Raw genomic sequence first — 19,681 nt, 5'->3', positions numbered from 1 at the left:
CAGACAGCCAGATGGACTAGCTGTGTGTCTAGAGTTTCTGACTCTTCCAGCCATTACCGGATTTGGATAAAATACCCTACAGAACATGGTATCTGACATCCCTACAGACCACCAAAGGGGGCAGACGATACATGAATTACTTTAAGTAGAACTAAACTGCTACAACTTTTTCAGTCTTTGTACATTATCTTAAAAACCACATTGCTATGTATAGTATGTAAGATCTCGAATGAAACATAAAAACAGAATGTAATAAAGTGGCTTTATAAATTTTCTTCCTTGAGTCAGACCTCCTGTCAAATTTAGACACTTATGATTATTAAGCCATACTAAGCAAGAGAAGTACAGATTTTCAAATCTCATGATTAGCAAATTCTTTGGAAAATGGATAAACTGTAGTTAAATGTTACAGTATGAGTAATATAGCTTTTTAAAATTTTTTTACTAATCACCATACTAACAAGAAGCAATATAGCTTCCTTAGACATCTATCAATGATTGTATACTTGATATGTAGGCATGTTTAAACATAAAATTGTTCAGTATGATTGCATGTGTATTTGTTCCACAATGACTATTTGTCAATGTATTGATCTGATATATATATACATATATATATATATATATATATTTTTTTTTTTTTTTTTTTGAGACAGAGTGTCACTTTGTTGCCCGGGCTAGAGTGAGTGCTGTGGCGTCAGCCTAGCTCACAGCAACCTCAAACTCCTGGGCTTAAGCGATCCTCCTGCCTCAGTCTCCCGAGTAGCTGGGACTACAGGCATGCACCACCATGCCCGGCTATTTATATATATATATATATATATATATATATATACACACATATATTTATATATATATATATACACATATATTTTTAGTTGTCCAGCTAATTTCTTTCTATTTTTAGTAGAGATGGGGTCTCGCTCTTGCTCAGGCTGGTCTCAAACTCCTGACCTCGAGCAATCCACCCGTCTCGGCCTCCCAGAGTGCTAGGATTACAGGCGTGAGCCACCGCGCCCGGCCTGATCTGATACATATTTTGAACTGGAATCCACAAAAAAAGAGATAAATCCTGAAAAACCATTAGTTTCAAGTCAAATTATGTTTAAAATTATGTTTTCTAAAGAAAACAAAAGTGTGGGCAGGAAACATTATCCACATGTCAATTTTTATTTGTAAAAGTAATTGCTATACAAGTAATAGTATTATTCAAGTCTTAAAAAACAAACGCCAAAAAAATCTAAAGTTATTCCCACAAATCCAAACTAGCTGAACTTTAGTCAAAGCCAGTCTTGTCATCCGCATATTAATTTGATAAATCAAACTGCATAAAAAAAATACCCGGTACAGTGCAGAACAGATGATTACTTTTCAGCACTTGAAAACAACTGCACAGCTTTTTTTTTTTTTAATCGGGAAAAGCGAACGAAATAAATCATTGGTGAAAGTCCATAAAAGCTGCAAGGCAGCTGAGTTAATGGCATTTAATGGCAGATGCAGGTATTACTTCACCGCCCCTAGCGATGATTACAGCTACTTAGAACTGAGTCCATAAAAATTCAGCAAAGGTGCGCCGCGAGCCTTCCACTTGAGCACAGTCTGTCAATCTGATGCCCTCGGGTCGGGGAAGGAATGTAGGTCTTAATGTTCTGCCGTCACCGCGAAATGTCAAAGGCAAACTCCTGCGCGGCGCACGGCCGGCCGAGGGAAGTTTCCTGCTTGTCGTGGAAGCCCGTGACTGGCTGCTTATGGACAACTTGGTGCCGCGCGGCTCCAAAGTGCTCTAGGGCCGTGACCGACAGCTAGGTTTTCTCTAGTGTCCCCAGCAGCTCCCAAACACCCGCGCGCTCCACACGCAGTTTCAGAGCTGGAGAAAAAGCTCTTGCAGCACTTCGCGCGTGCGCGCGCCTGTGCCAGCGTGCCCCGGAAGCACTAACTCGTGGGGTGTCTGGGTGTTGTGAGCGCGAGGCCTGCTGGGAAGGGTGCGTCACCGCGGCTGCTAGGGATGCGTTTAGAGTCTGAGTAAAGGCTTCTGATCCCAGGCTTGCATCTTCAGCTGCTGATTCGCCCTGCGAGTGGGCATCGCGCCGGCCAGCCAAGTGCCGCTGTGGTGCCGAGATGGGCTTTTTTTTTTTCTCTCTCTCTTACTATCTTTTGGAGAAATAGGTAGCGATCTGAATTCTCTTGGAATTCCCAGATGTTGCTGCAGCAGGGGAATTAGAATAATGGTGCTTCCTGGGACCCGGGTGGTGCCTTCAAAGTCCAGGTTGTACCCCGATTTTAACCAGGGAATTACCGAAATAGAGGCTATTTTTTCCCCTCGGGGGCGTTTGGCATTTCAGATTTTGTAAACCTACTCTCCACTGTCCCTACCCCCAACAAATTATATTATATATTTATAAATATGTGTAACACATTTTCATTAGACAAGATGGTGATTATAGGAAATGGATTTAAAAATTACCCATAATCCCGTGTCCAAGAGGACAATATTAAATTTTGGATTTACATTTTATTTTCTAGTATCTCTGGCATGCGCGTTTACGTGGGTTTTTCTTTTTTTAAAACAAATTATACTGCACATGTTACTTTGTTTCTGCCTTCATTCATTAAACAATAGATTGTAAACATTTCTATGATATCAAATAATGTTTCGAAACATTTTAAAGACTTCATTATAGATGGTTGAATAAGTGTTCTGTAAATGACTTCAGCAATTCACTGTTTTGGTCATGAGGTCATAAAGTTTTTCAGTTTTGAACGGTTTTTTTGGTTTGTTTTGTTTACATCAACAAAGCTGTAAGCATCCATTATCTCTTCGGGTTAGATTTCTAGAAGTGAAAATTCACATTTAGCTCTGCCAAATTGTACTTGTGAAAAGTTGAGAAATGAAAATTGAAATGCATCTGAAGTTTCTTTTGCTCCAGATTATTTCCAACATTGATTATTGTTTTGCCAATTTAATAGGTGAAAAATGTTACATCATTGTATGGTATCTTCATTTGATTTTTAGTGTGAGGTTAACCTTTTTGTATGTACTGGTCAATTACATTTCTTTTGCCATGAATTGCCTGTTTGTGCCTTACTTATTTTCATTATATTTATATGGGCATCCTTAAAATATTTGTAAAAGATTTTTGACAGTAAGCATTTTAACCTGTAGTTAATGTTACAGGTATTACCCAAATTTGTCTGTTTTTCCTGACATGGAAAAAATCCAGCACCTTTTAATTTAATGTATTTAAATCGATCACTCATTTTCTTTATGGTTTTCTCACTTTAGAGCACAGAATGGCAAGGCTTTCTCCTACTCTAGGGTAATTTTGATATGTACCTATATAATCTTGTAATAACTTTGTTTTTTTTTTAAAAAAAAATCTTACTGTGAAATAGGTATGTAATATCCTATTTATTTTGCTATAAAATATTTACCCTGTTAAAAAAGGTAAAATGAATAAAAGAATGAGCAGCCATAATGGTACCACCTAGTTTAAGAAATAACCCTTTACAGTGTAGTTGAAGTCCACTTGTGTACTTTTGCTGATTGCAGTCTTGTTCCTTGGCAGTCTTAGAATTGACGTAATACGAATAGCTATTATGTATTCAATGGTTACCATGACTTGTGCAAAATCTTTTTCAAGGACTATCTCATTTATCTTTACCACAATCCTTTGAGATAGATTGTTACCGCATGGCACAGATGATAAAACTAAGAATCAGAGAAGTTAAGTAACATGTCCAATTTGTAGTTAATCAGAAGAGGAGCTGGGCCGGGAACTCAGGTGGCATGAACCCACAACCTACCTTCTGAGCCACTAACATACACCATCTCTTATCATTTTCCCATTATTTCATTTTCCTGTCCAGAAACAAAATATATACTTATCTTTTATGCCCTTCAGTAAACATTTTGCAGTTGTTTTTGTTATCGTGGAAAGCCCCTTTCAGTTTTCATATAGGAACTGTAGGTTTTATTATTTCCTTCTTAGGGTATGTATTTTATTGCTACTGGGAATATAGTCTTTTCTATTACATTTTATAACTGTTATTGCTGGTCAAATCAATTGTCTAATTATTTAATATCTGACTACCTTACACCTTTTAATGGTTAACTCTTTTGAATATTTCTTCTACTGATATTCTGTGTTTTGGAAGTAGACGATCATTATCTGCAAATGATAATCCACTAGTCTTCTTTCCAATATCTATACTATTTATTTGTTTTTGATATATTTCTGTATTAGAACTACAGAACAACATTCAAGAATGATGATAATTGAATACCATCATCCCTGAATTTATTGTTAATACCTGTGATCATTATTTATTCAATAACTTCAACAACACACCCTGGAACAGCTGAACAGCTCATTGAGTTTTGATTGTGGTTGGAGGGGAAAACATTAGACAAACATTGAAACCATTATTTATTTTCAATTTTGATAAGTTGAGCTATCCATGAGAATGTATACAACAGAACCTAACCAAGCTGAGCTCAGGAAAAGTGAGGATTTTTGGAGAGAAGCAGTGACAAAGAACTTTTCACTCCAAAAGGACAACCTCAGTGAAGACCCTAAAGCTGGAAAGTCTGTGCCATGCTTAAGAGACTAAAGAAGGCTGGTGTAGCTTGTATTTAGCAAGTAATGAGCAGAGAAATTCCATGGCAAGTCGGAATGATAGGCTGGGGCCATGTAATGCATGATCTCGCAGGCCATTTTTATTAAAAAGATTTTTTTGGCTATAACATGCATCCTGAAGGGGTGGGCGAATGCATATTTGCAAACAAGTTAGGAGGCTATTGCCAAGGGATGATTTTTGTCTGGGATAGTGGTGATGGAAATAGGTGGATAAATCTGACAGATATGTAGGAGCTACCTTGTTAGGATTTGAGAATTTATTGGATGGAAAGGATGAGAGAGTGTGGCCTGTGCAAATGGATTGATAGTGGTGCATTTCACCTAGGTAGAAAATGCAAGAGAATTAAGTTTAAGGGTAAAAAATTTGTTCCATTTTGGTGAATGTGAATTTGAGTGCCCAAAAGACATTTAAACTAAGCTTTCTAATAGAAGTTGTGTACATAGGTCTTGATTGTAAAAGAGAGGTCTAGAGTCGATATATATTTGACCAAAAAGCTGTGAGTATGGATGAAATTGCCTAAGCAGAGAATATGGATGAGGAGAGCAAAAGGTCTGAACTAAATCTCAAGGGACTCCAATAGTCAATATTTGAAAATGTGGTAGGGGTGAGTGAGCCATCATAGGAAACTGAGGGAAGAGGATTAGGAGGAAAAGTTTGAAAGTATGGTATCAGAGGAGTCTAGAGAGAATTTTATAGATATGCTTAAACTTTTGCTCCTACCCTCTACTGCATTGGATTTTTTCAAGCAAATCCTAGGCATCATATCTTTTCATTTGTAAATACTTCAATGTGTGTCTCTAAAAGACAAAGGATATAACCAAAATATCTTTGTCATAGTGAAATATTATTAAAAACCATTTTTTAATGTCATCAAATACCCAATTTGTGTTTACATTCCCACGATGGTCTCGTAACTTTTTTTAAGTTAGTTTCTTTGAATCATTATTCAAATGAGCCACACATTGCATTTGGTTGTCTCTTAGGTCTTTTTTAATCTGTTAGTTTTCCTTTTTCTTCTTCCTCACTTCCTCCTCCTTTTCCTCCTCTTTCTTTTTTTCACCAACATATTTGTTAGTGGAACTGATTGTCCTTTAGAATTTCCTACATTCTGGATTTTGTTGAATGTGTCACTGTGTAATATGTTCATCTGTAGACTGTATTTTTTGTAAACTATTAATATTAGATCTAGAAGCTTGATTAGATTCAGAATTGACTTTTTTGGCAAGAATATTTCATAGCTATTTTATACTTGCTATTGCATCACATCAAGAGGCACATAATGCCTCATTGTTAGTTTTTTGATGCTGTTAAGATTGATTGGATGTTGTCAGCTTGACCCATCTGATTAAAAGTTCCCCATCAGCATTTTACTTAATGATTTTAGTTGCCTTTATTGATAATAAGCTAGAGCCATTATTTAATTAGGAGTTACAAAATGGTGATTTTTTTTAAAGTTATTTCTTCATTTATTATTGAGTTTCACTACTAAGAATGACCTTCCCTCATCAACTATGGGTTACCCTGGGTTTCGCATGCCTGGGAAACCTGGTGTCATTGGTGTGGAAAGCCCAGAGAGCACATGTGAACAATTCTGGGTAAGGTTTGCTTTTTTTATTTTCCTGCACTTTTCTATACTATACTGGCCTGTTTGGTACTAACTGATATAGAAATAGATGAGGAAGCAAGAGATTACACACTCAGGCCTGTGAGACAAAGGTGATTTCCCATCGTAAAGGCAACAATGGAGGGGGAGTCAGTGTCTTCTGGTTCTAAGAATGTTATTGTGGAGCTTATGCCAGCTGCTTAGCTATTTCTAGTCCTAGGGTATTTATAAATCAGAAGCTTGGAAAATGTTTGATAAATGTTACTTTGATTTATAAAACTACTAATGTAAATGATTTCTGAGATGTAGTTGGACTCCAAAATATGAATCCTCATCTTAGCTTATGTTTTAAGTTATGTGCCCCATAAAAGGATACCTTTCCAGAAGTTTTGTGGTTGACTTAAAATCCTGTGCAAAGGGACAGCCCAACCATCACAAATTTGGAGTCTTATCTCTCCTGAAACTGACAGGTTGTTTAAGAAGTTCAGCCATCTCTACTCCTCTAAACTTCTGATAAGAGAAACTGAGGACAAGAATAGATGAGTCTGGAATAAAATTATGAACCGGATAATATTGGGTAATAAAAATGTATTTGTGTGAAATAAAAATAGATTTCTTCTCTATTACCATTGGTGGATTAAATACTCAACTATTTTTGACCTGCTCCATTTCCGACCTGGGCCGATTGACCCCTCTTTAGGCAACCTGGTGGTCCTCCGCTCCTGGGAGGTCACCATATTGATGCAGAACTTAGTGTGGACACCTGATAGGCATAGCACACTACAGCCCAGAACTCCTGGACTTGATCCTCCTGCCTCAGCCTCCCGAGTAGCTGGGACTACAGGTGTGCACCACCACATCCAGCCCAACTACTAATATTTCTTAACATACCTTACTTTTAAAATGTCTATTTTGAAAATTTATTTTCCAACTCAGAAGAATAATCTGCAAGAAAATTTTAATTTGTCATCAAGAAAACATTCCTTTTGGTGCCAATCACATTGAGATGGAAGAATAAAGAGAATTTTCAATTTCTGAGGAAAAAATATTTGATGTGAATGAACTCAGAGGAAGTCATGTGAATTTTAGCCAGCTGTGTCATTTTTAAAACACCATAGGATGTGGTGATGTTTTTCAAATGTACTTTGGTATACAGAGTCAATAGATAAATGAAACAGAATGTGGAAATATATTTTTAAGTATTGGTTGATTTAAGTACTCATTTTCCCCTTTGGAAACTTGTCTGGATGAGTAAGATTATTTTAACATCAGACTTCTATAAGAGATGTCCAATGTTGTCTTAAGGAGGGAAAGGCTATAATTCTTATCTATAACTGTTAATTTGTAAAAACAAGAGATTATAGCAGTCTGAATGAGAAAGGCAGAGTTTCAAATCTTGACCTTAAAAGTACTGAAATTTCTTTACACAAAATATTTACATTTTGATAAAAATTAAACATAATTTTTAATGTTCTTCTGTCCAGAAACCTTCTCTGACTTTCCATCACCTACTATATTGACATGAAGTATTCTTTTCTAATTTCTAAAACCTTTTACAAATCAATTAAAATGAATTTGTGAATATCTACTTTGGTTGGCACTTGTTTAGAGTATCATGATTTAACACAGCCTCACCTTCAAAGGATTTATTGTCTTGCTGAAAAATACAAGGGTGAGGCACTGGTAAATAAATGAGAATATTTTCAAGTGCCCAATCTAGTTATAAAATGGTGCTCTAGGAAAATTGAAGAGAGAGCTGGGAGGCCTAGAGTAGTTGAGGGACTAGGCCACAAAGAGGTTGGATCCATGCTATGAAAGGTGAACAGTGTCACTGGAATAGAAGAAAATGAAATCATATTTCCAGCAAGAACAGACAGAATTTAGGAACCAATTAGTAAACAGAAGCATAGATAATCATGCTGGTCTTGTCCTTCAAGTTATTTTTCCTTGATAAATGTGTACTGAAGTCAGGCCACTTTCTTGACTGTCCTTTCCAAAGGCCATGCTAACCCTTAGCTCACTGCCCCTGTCCGTCTCTAGTCCCTGTTTTGAATGTTCTCCCTTTTATTCTGCTTTTCCCAATTTTGTCCAAGCTTTGGGCTGAACTTGTGATTTGGAAAGCCTTTCTAACTACTCATGCACACATTAATCCCCCTCTCCTGTAGCATTTTTGATATGTGACACCAAATTATCAGTGAATTGAATGAGGTCTAGTATTGTTTCCTATGTTTTAAGCTGTTTTCTAGTTATAACTCTTGAGAATGAGGACATTATGACTTATGTAATCATTGATGTAAGATATTTTAAACAAACAACTCAATTAAATATTTGTTGAGTTTACATTTAATTATACATGAATGTATTGTTTTTATAAAAAAATAAAATCTTACAGATAAGGCTTAATATCCTTTTGAGTATAATTTTAACCCTAGCCTCTTTCCTTGCTGCTTCTTTCCACAAGGACTATCTACAATTATCAGATTGGTATGTATCTTTGAGGAATATTTCCTGTGTATTTATGTAATATATATACTCATATAAAATATATATAATATTGCTTTGCATATTTTTAAAATACAAATGGTATCCTACTATATATATTACCATGTATTTGCTTTTTATCTCAAAATATGTCTTAGAATTCTTCCTATGTATGTACAGATAAACCTCATTCTTCCTAACTGCTGCCTAATAGCCTACAGATCACATATAAATTATTAAGCCACTCTTCAATGAATAGACATTAGGTGGTTTACAATTATCTTACTATTACAATGTTTTAGTAAACATCCTGCAGTATATTTGTCTGTGTGCATTTTTTAATCAGGGCCCAGTCAGGAAAACAGAAATCACATTAGTTATTGAAAGAGAAGGTTGGGTGCTGTGGCTCATGGCTGTAATTCCAGCACTTTGGGAAGCCGAGGCAGGAGGATAGTTTGATGCCAGGAGTTCAAGACCAGACCAAGCAACATAGTGAGACCCCTGTCTCTATAAAATAATAACAAAATTAGATGGCTCTGGTGGCACTTGCCTGTAGTCCTAGCTACTTGGGAGGCTGAGGCAGGAGGATCACTTGAGCACAGGAGTTTGAGGCTGCAGTGAGCTATGATGATGCCACTGCACTCCAGCGTGGGCAACAGAGCAAGACCATGTACAAAAAAACAAAAATTATATATATATATACATATATATAGAGAGAGAATTTAGCATGGGAAATTGGTCAAAAGGAATTATAAAAAGTAACATAGAGGTAATATCTGCAGGTAGCAGCTACTAGAGCTAGGAAAGGAAGGAAGGAAAGAAGAGGTTGGAATAATCAGAACATAGAAGCTTGTCGGAGGGCCCTGAAAATCTCACTTTGGGCCTATGAGAGAGGGTGACGCCTGCCTGTTGCTGGTCCTCTGGAACTCAAAGAAGGGAACCCACGGTGCTGGGGCTCAAACTTATGAGGGGAAGCACCACTGGCTATTTGAAGAGCTCAGGGAACTGGGTCCATGGGGCTAAGACTCAGATATCTGAGGAGAGCACTGCCTGGCTGCTGCTGGTACCTCTGAGGAGGGCAATAAGGCTGATTCTGTGATTGTTGGAAAAAAGATGGAGACTAAGACCAACTTCTAGCTAAAGGAGCTGCTCCTTCCAGAGTAAAGGGCTGCTGCTGAGATGATGCTAACAGAATAGAGCAAGTCCCTTCTTCCTACTGCTTTCATTTCCGTCTAATTCTCTCTGTTGATGGAACGTAACAGGAAGCTAGCTGAATGAAGGAGACAATTTGCCAAGCCCCAGCATCACGGAGTTGAGTATAAAAGGGTGACTGTGTGAACAATAGAGACAGTAACCAGCACACATGTGCTTATGTTTCTCTAGTGTGATTCTTAGAAGCAAAACCACTAAGATCTGTCCATTTCAAATTTTAAGAGACTGCCATATTACTCTTGCCTAAAAACTGCACATAACACTTTTGGCATGGAAAAAATGGGGAATTTAGAGAGAATACTGCCTAAAGCAGTACACAAATTTTAACAAGATCTGGGAATATTGACAAAATGCAGAATCTGATTCACCAGTTCCAAAGTGAGCCTCAGAGTATGCCCTTCTAACAAATGCCCAGGTGATACTGATAATTGCATCAAGTTAAAAGTCTAACATTTTCCTACCTTCCCACACCCACTACCATAACATTCTACTGCTACCCCTTGTGAAACTGCCTCTCTTACGGCTCATGCCAATTTCCTGCTCGCTCAGCAAGGAACAAATCTAGCTTCTGAAAGCGCCGTAGACAGGATTTGGCGCCACAGGTCCAATGCTTGGCTTCCTATTGGCCAGGAATGACGTCACTCAGGCAGGCGGGGCTTTCATTGTGACGTCTCTGGCCGGGAATGGTCAGGAGCGCAGAGGGAGGTGGGAGCGGAAGTGGGGCAGCCAGGGGGGCGGGATGGGTGGCGGAAAGGGAGGGCTGGGGGAAGTAATTACAAGGAGCCCTCTTCCGGCGCGAGGGGTCGGAAGTTGTGGCCCGGCTGTGTCAACCCCGGGTCTGCGAGCTGGGAGTGTGGCTGCGACCGCGACCATGGGCGGGAAGAACAAGCAGCGGACCAAGGGGAACCTGAGGGTGAGTGACGGGGGTGGCTCGGCCGACCAGGGAGGCTCGCCTGGCAGCAGCTGCCTCCGCGCTGCGCGTGGCCGGAGGGTGTGTGGAGCGCGGCTGTGGGGAGGCGTGTGTTCGCGGGTCGAGTGTGACCTCTCTGGTGTGTGTGCGTCCCTGAGGGCGGGCTGGGTGACTTCTGAGCAGATTGGGGAATTGTGAGGGAAAAGATGCTCCATGCCAGAGCTATCCCCGGCAGAGCACACACCCGTGGTGTTCATTAAGAAACGATTCAGTGACAGCTTAAACGGGCAGGTTACCTGGCCAAGGTAGCGGGGTTGGTGGGGGGAGGGTGGCGCTGGGAACAAGGAGAGTTGAGTGGGAGGAAGTTAAAGTGAGCCCATGTGCAGGTTACTTCGGATCATGCCCCTCCTTTGCTCAAAAACCTACAGTGGCTATTCACATCCCTCCGGATAAAGGCCAAAGCCCTTAGGATATCGTACTTGGTTTATGGTCTGCCTGGCGCTCGTTCGCATCTCCGGCCCCATCTTCAGCTCCCTCTTGGTTCACTCCATCCAGCCACACTCACCTCCTCACCGTGCCTTGACCTTGCCTGGCAGATTCCCAACGCTTTTCACTTAGGTGGCTCCAAATTTTGCTTTAGACACCTCAGTGAGGTTTCCCATGCTCGCCTATTTTGAATTGTAGCCCCCTCCTACTCCTTGTTCTCTTTTCCTGCTTTATTTCACTCCACTGCATTTATGACTTCTAACATACTGTGTAGTTTACTGTCTTGCTTCACTAGGATGTAAGTATTTTGAAGGCAGGTGTTGTTATATGCTGCTATAATCTTTGAAGCATAGAACAGGGACTGGCATATAGAAGCAGCTCATTAAGTACTTATTTCAAGAAGACCTTAAAGTGGATTCGTGTAAGCCTCCAGGATTAGGAATGTTATCATGGCATTTTTTTGTGGTACTAGATTTGTTATAGCACAGTCCAATTTTATGAGAATACTTTTTTCCTGTTTCTGATCTAGTTACTTATAGTGATCTCAGTATCACATTTTCTTAGAGCCATCACTTAATCGGTTTTGGAAGATAATAACAATACCAACAATTATAGTAATTTATTGTGTTAAGTTTTGTGCTAAGCACATTACTTGCATTTTCATTTAATGGTTTTTTTAAGTAGTTTTTTTGTTGTTTGTTGTTTTGTAGAGGTGTGTTGGCGGGGGTGTCTCCCTATGTTGCCCAGGCTGGTCTTGAACTTCTGGCTTCAAGTGATCCTCCCGCTTCAGCCTCCCAAAGTGCTGGGATTATAGGCATGAGCCACTGCACCCAACTAAATTTTTTTGTTGTTGGTGTTAGACCGAGTCACTCTGTTGCCCAGGGTAGAGTGCAGTGGCATCATCACAGCTCACTGCAACCTCAAACTTCTGGGCTCAAGCAATCCTCCTACCTCAGCCTCCCAAGTAGCTGGGACTACAGGTGCACTCCACCACACCTGGCTAGTTTTTTCTCTTTTTGGTAGAGACGGAGTCTTGCTCTTGTTCAGGCTGGTCTCAAACTCCTGACTTCAAGTGGTCTTCCTGCCTTGGCCTCTCAGAGTGCTAGGATTACAGGCATAAGCCACTGCGCCTTGTGGAAAACTTAATATGAGGAAAAATTGTAAGAATCTTAGAATGACAACTCATATATTCTTTACCTAGACTTACCTATTATTAGTATTTGGTCGGGTCTTTTTCTCTCTCATAATTTATATATTTTGCTGAATTGTATGAGAGTTGCAGAAATGAAGACTCTTAACCTCTAAATACTTTATGTCTTCTAAAAACAATGCCGTTGTTCTACATAATCATGAGCAATTATAGCATGCAGAAACTTTAACTTTGGTATAATACTATAATCTAGTGTACAGCTTTGTATTTAGATTTTGTAGTCATCTCAATAATGTTCTCCATGATTTTTTTTTTTTTTAGATATACCATTTTAAAAACATTTGAGATCCAGTCAAGGATCACTCATTCTATATAGTTATCATCTAGGCTCCTTTGATCTAGACAGTTTTCAAGTGCCTTTTGGTGGGGTTGGGGTGGGTTGAGAGAGGAGTGTCTTTTATGACATAGACAATTTGGAAGAGTCTGGGCCAATTATTTTGCTTAATTTAGGTTTGTCTAATTGTTTTGTTATGATTAGATTCAGGTTAAACAATTTTTGGAAGTAATGCTGCATAGATGTTGGGTCTTAGTGCATCATACTAGGGCACATGATACCTGTGTTTGTCCCGTTATTGATGGTATTAGTTTAGGCACTTGGTTAAGGTGGTATCCATTGTAAAGATATATTTTTCCATTGGCTAATAACAAATAATATGCTAGTTTGAGACTGTGAATGTCCTGTTCTCCCACAAACTTTCACCTAATGGTTTGAGTGCCCTTTGATGATTCTTGCTGGAATCAGTTATTACTATGGTGGTTTAAAAACTTATGTTTAATCCTGGCTGGACGTGCTTGCTCATGCCTATAATCCTAGCACTCTGGGAGGCCAAGGCGGGAGGATCACTTGAGGTCAGGAGTTCAAGGCCAGCCTGAGCAAGAGTGAGACTCGTCTCTACAAAAAATAGAAAATATTAGCCAGGCGCAGTGGCACATGCCTGTAGTCCCAGCTACTTGGGAGGCAGGGGCAGGAGGATTGCTTGAGCCCAGGAGTTTGAGGCTGCTGTGAGCTAGGCTGATGCCAGGGCACTCTAGCCCGAGCAACAGAGTATGACTCTATCTCGAAACAAAAAAACAAAACAGAAGAAACCTTATGTTTAATCCTGACAACAACTCAAATAATGAATTACGTATTCTTATCTCATTTATTTTATTTTATTTTATTTTTTTTTTGAGACAGAGTCTCACTTTGTTGCCCTGGCTAAAGTGAGTGCCGTGGCGTCAGCCTAGCTCACAGCAACCTCAAACTCCTGGGCTTAAGCGATCCTCCTGCCTCAGCCTCCCGAGTAGCTGGGACTACAGGCATGCACCACCATGCCCGGCTAATTTTGTCTATATATATTTTAGTTGGCCAGATAATTTCCTTCTATTTTTAGTAGAGACGGGGTCTTGCTCTTGCTCAGCCTGGTCTTGAACTCCTGAGCTCAAACAATCCGCCTGCCTCGGCCTCCCAGAGTGCTAGGATTACAGGTGTGAGCCAACGCGCCAGGCCCTTATCTCATTTTAAAGATGATGGAGCAGAGATTTAGAGAAATGAATTTGCCTGAGCTCATGTAACCAGGAAGTTGCAGAGTTAGGATTTGAACTTCAGAGTGGCAGTCATTCATTCAACAAAAGACTTTGATACTGGATGCCACATATTCAACAATGATAGACAAATGTCTGCTGTTCTTGAACTATTAGTTTGATGATAGATAAGTAAACAAATATTATAATATATTAAATAATTATGTTGCATGTGTCAGCAGAAAGATTGTGGGAGGACAGAAAAGAATGGCGATTGACCCAAGGAAGGCAAGTGTTGCAATAATGAGTATTTTTGAAGAATAAACAGGAGTTTGTCAGGCAGTGAAAAGGAAGGAAGGATTTTCAGGTGGAAAGAAAAAGATTATACAAAGATTAAATTGTGAAAGGGCATAACATTTTCAGAGAACCTTGAATTCAGTTTGGTACTAGAGCATGGATGATGGCAGCATAATTAGGAGAGGGAAGGGGGAAGTGGGCAAGGGAAGGAAAGAGTGTCAGGAGATAAGACTGGGAAAAGTTAAGGTCACTAGTGAGAGATCATGTAAGTCTTCCTCAGTTTAAGTCTTTAAACTGTAGACTCCTGATTGCCACCTAAAATGCCTGTAGGTGCCAGGCACCAAAGAGTGTAGACAGAAATAGACTTAAAGGCCAGAAATAAAATCAATGTTTTTAATTTTTATTGAGCCATGGGTGTAAGCATCTAACATACAAAGATCATAACAGTAACTACATTTTAAATGCAAAGTAGACATTTAATAAAAGACAATTAATGCTTTTTAAAGTAATTTGTTACTTTTAAATTGGAAACTGTTACCTTTTCTTGTGCCCTTAGTTATCACTGTCAGCTCTGGTCTTTCAGGTTAGTTCAGAATTCAGCCTTGACTTCTTAACTTTTGGCAATAATTAGTTTTTTATTTTGTTTCATAGTAAACCTGTTTACCAATGAGATTATAGAAAATTCTGACATCCTAATATCATCATATTTAGTTTTCAAAATTGTATTGTAATCCACAAACTTCCTTTGTAGCTCTTTATTGGATTACCTGTATTGAGAAAGGCAAACTAAATAATGTTAGTTAATTTTAATAAAGTTTAAAAATAGAAAATCTTTTTTGGAATTAATCTTAAATGCTACAGTTTGGAAAAAAAGTGTAATTCAGGCCATCATTTTCATTGCTGGTCACTCAGTTCAGTTTAGAAAGTAGGCCATATTATTCCTTGTCAAATGAGTTTCTCAAACACAATTTTGCTAGGTATGAGCAATTTGAATCACACATTTGGATAACTCTTTGGATAATATTCTTATATAAAAATAAGAAATAGATGAATTTAGATGGGTTGCAATGTCATCTTGGTGGGCAAACTGAAGCATTTACCTCTTAGATGACAATAAGTTAATTTCATTCAACAGATCAAATATTTTCTTTCTCTGTAACAATTAACCCCCCTGATTTTTAGTACTAGGAGACTATTATGTATCAGTGGAACAAACCTCTAACTACGCTTCAAAACAAAGGAGTGTATCCTATTTTTTGACTACTGTATTGATTTTTGTGGTCATAATAATGTAATTTTAGCCCAAAAAGTTAGGCTAGGCTTTGGGTATGTGGAAATGAGTGCATCTGCCCTTAAGGAACTTCCATTCTAGAAGCAGCTATCATTAGACCAGTCCCATGGTGATTGCTTAATAATTATTTGTTGAATGAATGGATGAATGAAAACATGAGATCCATTTATGAGTTAATTTTGCATCATTACACAGTATACGTACCAGTTATATGAAAGTTGGAAATAATGCTGTTTTATAAAATTTTTAATGAAAATTTTTCCAAGTGATTTGATATTTAAAATTTTATTCTATTTCATTAAAATTGTCATGGCCCATTATATTGATATCATGAACCACACTAACAGATTGTATCCACGGTTTAAAAAACATTGCTCTAATGTTTAGGAAACCAGGAAATAGCTCCTATGATCTTTATTGGTAGGTTCTTGGTGACAGAAACATTCATCTTTGGGAAACATTGTAACAGTTGAAATCATAGGCTAGGAAAAATGAAAAAGTACTCAAGTAAAAGCTTGTTCTGACCATGGGAATTGTAAAGGAATTACAAAGTTAAATTTTGAATTCTTTCTGGACTCTGACTTTTTTTCTCCCTGACTTTCTTACCAGCCTTCAAACAGTGGTCGAGCTGCAGAACTCCTTGCCAAAGAACAGGGAACAGTGCCTGGATTTATTGGTTTTGGAACATTTCAGAGTGACCTGGGCTATGTTCCTGCTATCCAAGGAGCTGAAGAAATTGACAGTCTTGTAGATTCTGATTTCCGGATGGTGCTGCGGAAGCTTTCTAAGAAAGATGTCACAACAAAATTAAAAGTAAGTTTTCTTGTTTTCTTAAGAATGATTAGAAAAATCCTTTTGTTGAAACAAAATGTCATTAGCACATTCTATGCAAAGAAAGATGAATAACAATTTATCACTAATAAGTTTTTTTATAATTATACTTTTTCTAACACAGACTTTGGCTTAGTTGACACTTATCTTCTGGGTCATAAATTAGTTTGTTTCTCTAAACTTTTTTGAACCACTTTGAAATGTTAGCTGTACGGTTTTTCCCATTAGGGCATATAATTTTGACTTTGTAATTAAATTAAATTTATTTATTTGAGACAGTCTTGCACTGTTGCCTGGGCTAGAGTGTAGTGGTGTCATCATAGCATACTGTAACCTCAAACTCCTGGGTTTTAGCCATCCATCTGCCTCAGCCTCCCAAGTAGCTGGGACAAGAGGCATGCAACACCATGCCCAGCTAATTTTTCTATTTTTTGTAGAAATGGGGGTCTCATTCTTGCTCACGCCGGTCTTGAACTCCTGACCTCAAGTGATTTTCCCACCTCAGCATCCCAAAGTTCTAGGATTACAGGCATGAGCCACTGTGCTTGGCTTTGACCCTATAATTTTAAATGAGATTTTTGTTTGTTTGTTTGTATGCATTTTATTTTTTAAAAAACAACTGAAAAGTTTCTACCATAGTAGCTTGCAAATTAGTCCGATGTGGAACAAACAGATATAATATATTCTCCTGTTAAATAAAATAGAAGCTTCCAGAACAGAGTAAATATAATCAACAGCCAATATTTTGGTTGTTAATCCTTAATGATGTTAATTTACTTCTAGGCAATGCAGGAATTTGGAACCATGTGTACAGAGAGAGACACTGAAATTGTAAAAGGAGTTCTTCCATACTGGCCAAGAATTTTCTGCAAAATTTCACTTGTAAGTATTAAAACTTTACTGGTTTGTTTCTGTTGTATATTTTTTGGCTTAAGTTGTGGGGACTGTTAAATTTATATGATTGATTTTTTGTGAGGGTTATGAAGTGTTATATCAACGTTATCATGCAATTGGATCGTGTTGAGTTGTGAAGAGTGTGTAAGTAGTCTTTGTTTTCAGAAATTAGGTTATTACTAGAGGATTACCCAGATGCTTTCCAGTTGTAATGAAATTTGGCAATTATATTATTCCCTTGCGTATTTGCTACAGAAGAATGAGAGTGAATTGCTTAATTACTTACGGCTCAGCCTTGAATCTTTCTTGAATACAGCCTTATCTCATTGGGAAAAGGGGAAAAGGAAAAATTAATCCATTATTTCACATAATTTCTGATTTAGAAAGCCCCAAATTTTTGATATTTTTTAAAAAATTGATTTCAGTTTAGTTGTGTACATAGGTGAATTCTTAGTAATGGGTCATTATAGCATATCCAGAAATGTCTGTGTTTGTTTTTAGGGGCTAGAGCTATTTTAAATCACATTTATATTTTCAATAGGATCATGACCGCCGGGTTCGAGAAGCCACACAGCAAGCTTTTGAAAAACTTATCCTTAAAGTAAAGAAACAGTTGGCTCCCTATTTAAAAAGTTTAATGGGTTATTGGCTAATGGCTCAGTGTGATACTTACACACCAGCTGCATTTGCAGCAAAAGATGCATTTGAAGCGGCTTTCCCTCCAAGCAAGCAACCTGAAGCCATAGCATTTTGTAAGGATGAAATTACAAGTGTAAGTTCTTGGAACCATTCTAAATATATTTTTTTCTTAAGTATTTAAGGCATATAAGCATACTATAATGACAGCTCTTTTACTTGGCATTGTAGGGGAATGAGTAGGTGAAATATTTACAATTGAAGGTTGTCTTTTTAAATGGTGTTTAACAAAATTAGCATTTTGGTTTGGAGCTTTCTATAGTGTTTAAATATCCTGTTTTTAATTTATAAGTCTTAATTTATTATATTATCTAGAAGTTTAGATATATGCTTTGCAATGTATAATCTAAACAAAGAATATATGCAAAAATAAATGTAAAGTTATTTTCTCTTATATTTCCATATCAATACATATGTACATATCTACCTCATTCTTTTTGTGGGCTCTCTGGTATTGTTTTATATGGATGTACATTATTTAACCCCTTTTATGTTAATATACATTTGGATTTTTCCCAAATTTTGATTATAACAAATGCTGCTTCAGTGAACATTCTTGAATAAATCTCTTCATACCCTTGTGGTAGTGATGGTTACTAGAACTTATAGTAACCATGTGTTGGGTCAAAGGACAAGAACATTAAAAATTTTTATAGATATTGTTAAGTGGCCCTTCAAAAGTCTAAACAAATTTATACTCCCATTAACAGATATGAAAGTTTCTCCACACTTGGCTGACACTTTAGCCGTAAGTGGCTTTCAATGTGTCAATGTGTCTGTATCTAGTAGTGTCTGATTTCTTCCCTCCTCATTTGCTATTCCCAACATATAGACTGGAAAAATCAGACAACCAAGTTTGTTAGAATTATATCAAGAAGTAAAAGTAGATGAACAAGGATTGAGGGGAATTTAGGGTTTAAAAAAATTCGTGCTTGTATTCATTCCCTTAATTAGTACTCCTGTGTTTCCACAGCACCCTGTGAATAATCTCCTTCCTTTCCATTAGTCATCTTTCCTGTGGCCTTCCATTCATTACACCTCAAGTTCAGATTTTTTATCTTGGCATATAAGGCTCTGCATGATCTGGAACCTGCTTACCAATTTGATCTCTTCACCCAACACTTCCTTTCCAACTTATTACTTGATTCTAGCTCCTGATTTAGATTCTTCTGTCCTTCATTTCTCAGGTGTACCAAGCTTGTTTTTTGGGGAAGAAGACTTATAGCTTTAATCATATTCTCAAAGGGAGTTCTAACCCATGTGTAAATTAAGAATCATTGGTTGCAGCCTGAGCAAGAGCGAGACCCCGTCTCTACTAAAAAATAGAAAGAAATTAGCCAGACAACTAAAAATATATAGAAAAAATTAGCCAGGCATGGTGATGCATGCCTGTAGTCCCAGCTGCTCGGGAGGCTGAGGCAGGAGGATTGCTTGAGCCCAGGAGTTTGAGGTTGCTGTGAGCCAGGCTGATGCCACGGCACTCTAGCCCGGGCAACAGAGTCAGACTTTGTCTCAAAAAAAAAAAAAAAAAAAAAAAGAGTCATTGGTTGATTTAAAATACCAAGTGATGAATATTAGGAGAATGAAGTGTCATGAGTTTGGACACTACACTTTAGAAAATGGATTTTG

The 19,681-nt window shown here is 37.9% G+C and overlaps 1 protein-coding gene across 2 annotated transcripts in view; it reads left to right on the top strand.

The window, feature by feature from the left end:
• The first annotated feature begins 10,648 nt into the window (after positions 1-10,648).
• Positions 10,649-19,681, top strand: part of LTN1 (listerin E3 ubiquitin protein ligase 1) — a 62,218-nt gene continuing 53,185 nt past the window's right edge. For both annotated transcript variants that reach the window (XM_045540506.1, XM_045540505.1), the window contains exons 1-4: positions 10,649-10,847; positions 16,241-16,444; positions 17,246-17,344; positions 17,898-18,128. In XM_045540506.1, coding sequence (XP_045396462.1) covers positions 10,674-10,847; positions 16,241-16,444; positions 17,246-17,344; positions 17,898-18,128 — 708 coding nt within the window. In that variant the 5' untranslated portion in view covers positions 10,649-10,673. The remainder of the gene's footprint in view (positions 10,848-16,240; positions 16,445-17,245; positions 17,345-17,897; positions 18,129-19,681) is intronic.

This window comes from Lemur catta, chromosome 1 (genome assembly GCF_020740605.2).
Source record: "Lemur catta isolate mLemCat1 chromosome 1, mLemCat1.pri, whole genome shotgun sequence".
Taxonomy (NCBI): Eukaryota; Metazoa; Chordata; class Mammalia; order Primates; family Lemuridae; genus Lemur; species Lemur catta.
This window is presented reverse-complemented; position numbering and strand designations above follow the sequence as displayed.